Source organism: Pundamilia nyererei, unplaced genomic scaffold (assembly GCF_000239375.1).
Source record: "Pundamilia nyererei isolate P.nyererei 1_Seehausen unplaced genomic scaffold, PunNye1.0 scaffold00058, whole genome shotgun sequence".
NCBI classification, from domain to species: domain Eukaryota; kingdom Metazoa; phylum Chordata; class Actinopteri; order Cichliformes; family Cichlidae; genus Pundamilia; species Pundamilia nyererei.
Genome location: NW_005187459.1, coordinates 2,106,815 through 2,112,478, shown reverse-complemented (window position 1 = coordinate 2,112,478; position 5,664 = coordinate 2,106,815). Strand labels below are relative to the sequence as shown.

Here is a 5,664-nt window from a genome sequence, read left to right as displayed (position 1 = left end):
CACACACACACACACACACACACACACACACACACACACACACACACACACACACGCAGCAAGCTGTAGCACCTTTTTTAGACCTCACTTGGTGACCTGGACCGATAAGCTCCCTTGGCTTGAAAGCAGCCACAGAGAAGCATGTAGATGGAGCGCTGGATCTCGGCGTTTCTGTAGGCATAGATGATGGGGTTGATCATGGAGTTGTAGGTGGCCGGCAGCAGCGTAGCATAGGTGTACACTGACGGATACTCCCTCTCACCCACGAGACAGTAGATGGCAAAGGGAAGCCAGCTGGCACCAAAAGTCCCCAAGATGATGGCCAAAGTGGACACCCCTTTCTTGGTGGCGACATAATGCGAAGTGGCAAAAAAGTGCTGTTGGAGGGCGATCTGGTGGGCGTGGTGGCACACGATCTTGCAGATCTTGAAGTAAAGGGTCAGCATAAGCACAAAGATGGCAAAGAAGGAGGTGGCCAAGAGCATGACGTTGCTCCGGGTCAGAGGGCGGACAATGCTGCAGGAGGCCGGCTCTCCCAGGCAGTTCCAGCCGAGCACCGGCAGCAAGCCCAGGAACAGAGACACCCCCCAGGTGCCCACTAACATCAAGTGAACGTACTGCAGTGTCTTCTCTGAGAAGTATGTCAGGGCATTGTAGAGGGAGAAGTAGCGGTCTACCGTAATGGCTAAGAGGCTGCTGATGGATGCAGTGAAGGAGGCCACTAAAAAGCCTACAGTGATAAGGCTGATAGTCTCAGAGGAGATCACATACTGAAACACAAAGTTCAGAATTAATCCCATGCCGGCCAACAGGTCGGCTGTGGCCAGGCTCCCGATCAGCACAAACATGGGAGTCCTCAGCGTGGGCGTGTAGAAGATGATTGCTACCACTATGGCGTTCTCACAGGCGATCACAGTGCCTGACATACAGAGCATGATGTCCCATGGGTTGATAGGGAAATCTAATGCGGCGGTGGAGAATTCCAGGCTGCCGTTCCGGTCCGAAGACTCAGCCTCTATCCACGGGAGAGCTTCTCCTGATGCAGGAGTCGCAGAAGAGTCGTTCACCACCAGCGACTCATTCATAGCTCCACGATGCCGTCTCTCTGTCCTGTTGGCAGCAGGAGAACAAGAAGATTGCTTTGTTAATTAAAAAGGGTCTTTTTCAAGGCGAATGTGCCTTTTAGCTTGAATTATATGAGGAGACCAAAGGACAAGTCTTGTTATGAGACAGCAAGGTGGAGTAGTAAGTTTTCAAGTAACTTTGAAAAATAACTTATAAAAAATTACTTATAAGTAAGGGAAACAAGAACAATTCTTGCTGTCTTCTAGCATACAATTTCTATTTGTTTTCACATATCAAATGCATAATATAGACATAAAAATTAATATATAGAATCAGTAATAACTTTGAATGATCCAATGTCCAGTATTCAGAGATCTGTTAAAATCAAGTAGTAGTATAATATGAATTTATAAATGAATAGAAAATAGCTGTGGGCAGATTTTCCTTTTGAAAGTTCCACTAAAGGTGCCCTGAGAGCTCTCCGTGGTCCTGAAATCACAGCAGCTCTTACCACATAAAACTCTAAAGAGACAAACGCCGTTTATAAAATCAGTCTTATCAAATAAACAGTCTATAAACCCGTTTTTCTTTCGATACTACGATTTTTTTTTCTAAAAAGTTAAGAATACTTACCACCGTGATTAAAACCAGAGATTCTCGCTAATATCAGGAGCCGCTTCCTGCGAAAAACTCAGCAATGATAACTGATGGAACGATTCCCGCTTTTCCGTCGATCTCTTCTTTTCACTTACTCAAGTGAAGCCCTCGTTTTTGCTGTGCTTCCCACGCATGGGATAGACACGCAGGGTAGGAGTGCCGTGAAGCATTGGCTGATGTTGAGCTCGGTGAGGAAGGTGAATGCGAGACGGAGGAGGAGGACCGGAGGGGACGATCGAGGGTGGCTTTAAAACGGAGTAACGTCACGGGCGGGAGGGAGAGAGAGAGAGCGAGAGAGAGACTTTGCACGTCTCCGTCTCTCTCTCATCGAGCCTCCTGCAGGTTCTTGCGCGCTCTCCTTACCTGAGCCTATAGAAAGCAAATTCTAAAAAGCTCGACGAAAGGCCAGTTCAGCATCCAGACTCTTCTTTTATGAAGCTACAGTGTCATGATAGACGTAGTATGCAGTTTATTATTGCCTTGCCGAAGCATGCAAGGCCTCCTTTGTGAAAACAAAACAAAAACGTAATCTGTATAAAAAACCTGAATATACCTTTCAGCATTGATGGTGCCTTTCCAGATGCGCAAGCTGCCAAGTCCATAAGCACTAATGTACGATCAGAGAGTGCTGATAACAAGCTGGATGATCCCTTTCCACTTTAATCTGGGGACATGGTGTCCGTGTTTGCCAAAAAGAATTTGAGATTTTGATTCATCTGACCACAGAACAATTTTCCACTTTACTTCAGTTCATTTTAAATAACCTTTCATCCTGAGAAGAAGGGCATTATTCCTGGATCGTGTGCACACGACAGTCTGCATTTGTAGTCTGCCTTCACAAACAGTGATATCTAAAAGTGTTCCCATGCTGTCATTTCCATGGCAGACTCATGCCTGTTTTTAATGCAGTGCCACCTGACAACAACAAGCATCCAGTATTGATTAATATTAATTCTCTGGATATTTTTGATGATATTATGTATTGTAGATTATTACATTATTTAAAAATTGTTCCAAAATTTGAAGAAAGAGGCTGTTTTTGTAGATCTGTGAACCTCTAGCCATCTTTACTTCTGAGAAGCTCTGCCTGTCTAAGATGCTCTTTTTATACCCAGTCAGGTTACTGATTAGTTCCTCCTGCAATTTTCTTTTCAGAGCCTTCTTTTCAGAACCTTACACTGACTTTTGCTAACATTTTGTTGCTCCTGTCCCAACTTTTTTATCAATCGTTTTCCTGAAATGTTTAATTTTATCACTTCAAACGTTTGATTTGTTTTCTATGTTCTGTTGTGAGTAAAATATGCGTTTATGAGATTATGTTTTTATTTACATTCACACAGCATTCCATTTTTTGTTTTTTATCAGTAACTGTAGCATTTATTTTGAGAAGGTACAGTTCTTGGCAGAAGTAATGGGATTTCAGTAAGCGACACTAAGACTAAAACCACGTGATCCATCCATCCGGCCATTAAAAGCAATTTCATTTAACTTTAGTTAGCATTTACATACAGTAAATCCAAATATTATATTTCTTGTAATGTTTGACTTGGAAGATTATCAGCTTAAGCACATGAAGGCAATCAACTGCCTTGTTTTAGTAGTTCTGCTAGTTTCTTGGGGTTTGCAGTGTGGGGACTGTAGATTTACCATCTCATTTCAGCACCTTATATGTGTTTGTGTTTACAGCAGAAACAGATCCTTCTTCGTTTTTTGTGAGCATCTGTGCGCTCTGCTTAAAAGTCACACCATTTTCCACAGTTTTTCATGTAATACTGTACTGTTATAGGTACCAAGAGTGCTGCTCTTACTCCTTTAATCATTTGGTGCAACCATCACCGTCACTTTGAATTCAGTCATTATTTTTCATACTTACCTCTGGCCGTCGTTTTTGTTTGTTACATGCTTCAGCAACCTGTTGAAAGTACTTAGAAATAACATCATTTTTTCTGTTTTGAAACAGCAAAAACTAAAGAAAGAGTGACCATCATGCACTGAATGAAACGTTCAAATGCTGAGCGACAAGGAAAAGTAGGGGGAGATTCATGGCAGCACAGCATAGCAATATGGTAACCAGTTTTGGTTTCCAGGCAACAGCTGTTTGGCCACCTTTTGTCAGTGGACTGGGGGCTGGGTGGGGGTGTTCTCATTCATAAGCTAAGCAGTCACATGAAGTGCCTAGTGACTCATGTCAAAGACCTAGGCAGATACCCAACAACACATGAGACCAGCAACAACAACAAAAAAAATCTCAAAATAATTTTGGATTATTTTCTTTGCCTCCAGAAAATAATTGAAATACCAAAGATGGAGGCATCAAGCAGCTGAACCTTTGGTCTATTTTGGGATAATTACCAGGAATATGCTTCTCAAAAAAATATCATGCTTTTATTTCCCCCCTATGAGTGCTGAGAGGTTTCAGTGTAATGAGACACCTGCTATTAGGGACGTAACAACATGGGGAAAAAACAGGGCTTTACATAAAAAGCCTTCAAACCAGCTCATTTCAGGAAACAAATGTTAACCGTAGGCAGCCCCCCACCCACTCCTCCAGCTCGAGGAGGCAAACAGCCGTGCTCTCGTTTTAAAAAGCACGCTCCTGATCGCACATGCTCGTACGTACACAAACGCACAGGCACACGCAGTGACTCAGACCTCAATGTAAGGCCGTTGTAATGATATTCACTTACATCATGTGAGGTGAGCTGAGGAGAGAAAAGAAAGAAGATGAGAAAAGTTCATTAACATTCATTTGTGGTTGAAAAGGCTGATAAGACATTTGGCTGGAGGGAGATAAGTGGAAGTAGAAGGTGAGGCGCTGATAGAAAACAGGGATAAAACTGTGACAGATGAAGGGAGGCACTGCAGGGACGTAACACCTCAATTTACTCATAAACTTGAACTAGTTCTGACAAGAAAAACAGATGCAACCTTTACCCACAGGCTCTAACTCAAAAAAAAAAAAAAATCACCCACATGTCAGATAAAGATGGCTGACCTGCCGCTCTGTACCTGTTTCTCTGGAGATGTCAACATGACCTTCATGTTACGGTAATTACGTGTTGCTAATGGTCCTAATCAGATGAACTGTAAACACAGCATTAAACCATAAATCAGAGTGTTCCTGCTTTTAAAAAAAGGAATGAGCAGATTTATCGGTTGTTTTCTTACTGTTTCAAATAAGCATTTGGTTAACGTTTAATATTAATTTTAATAAAAAACAAAATGTTCCTGAAGCATTTGTTTCAATAACATTTCTGCCTCCCTTTGACTTCTTGGTACATAGTTTCAAACTAGCGGTACAAATCCAATCCTGTGGTTTGGACTGGACCCTTCGACAATGTTCTGGGCTCCACGACATTGGTGAGACCGCTTTTCGTCTTTACAGATAATTTTGCCCAGACTAAAGAGGAGAGAGATTTGATTTGGCTCGCTATCAGCTCTTACTTACAAATCCTACATCTCTAATGGTGTCGGGTTGCATTTATGCCTATGGAATTGTCAGCTTGCACATCTGGAAAGGCACCATCAATACTAAAAGGTATATAGAGGTATTAGTGCAACATATCCTCCCATCTAGATGACATCTTTTTCAGAGAAGGCCTTGCATGCTTCAGCAAGAAAATGTTAAACCACATACTGTATTTGTTAGAATAGCATGGCTATGTAGGAGTAGAGTCTGGGTGCTGAACACGGCTGCCCCAACCCAGATCAAACAAAAATGGGACAACTTTCCTATCTCAAAATTCCAGCAGGTGGTCTCCTCAGTTCCCAGATGTTTACAGACTGTTGTTCAAAAAGAGATGATGTTACACGGCAGTAAGTGCTGAAACATTGCTGTTGTGAAATTCAAATTGCCTATATTAATTTATTTTGTTACTCCTGCTCTGCCTGCGGCCCCTATTTTTTTCTAACGAGGACTGTGAAAATTTTATGTCTTTTCTG

The 5,664-nt window shown here is 42.3% G+C and overlaps 1 protein-coding gene across 1 annotated transcript; it reads right to left on the bottom strand.

Annotated features, from left to right (window-relative positions):
* Positions 1-31: 31 nt before the first annotated feature.
* gpr6 (G protein-coupled receptor 6) lies at positions 32-1,933 on the bottom strand. The gene is made up of 2 exons (XM_005734445.1): positions 1,699-1,933; positions 32-1,110 (listed from the first exon to the last, which is right to left on the bottom strand). Exon 2 carries the CDS (start codon positions 1,083-1,085, stop codon positions 78-80), a length of 1,008 nt encoding a protein of 335 aa, XP_005734502.1. The 5' UTR covers positions 1,086-1,110; positions 1,699-1,933; the 3' UTR covers positions 32-77.
* Positions 1,934-5,664: the final 3,731 nt, after the last annotated feature.

Excerpts from the sequence above, each read along its gene's own strand:
- gpr6 (XM_005734445.1), bottom strand. The coding sequence starts at position 1,085 with ATGAATGAGTCGCTGGTGGTGAACGACTCTTCTGCGACTCCTGCATCA.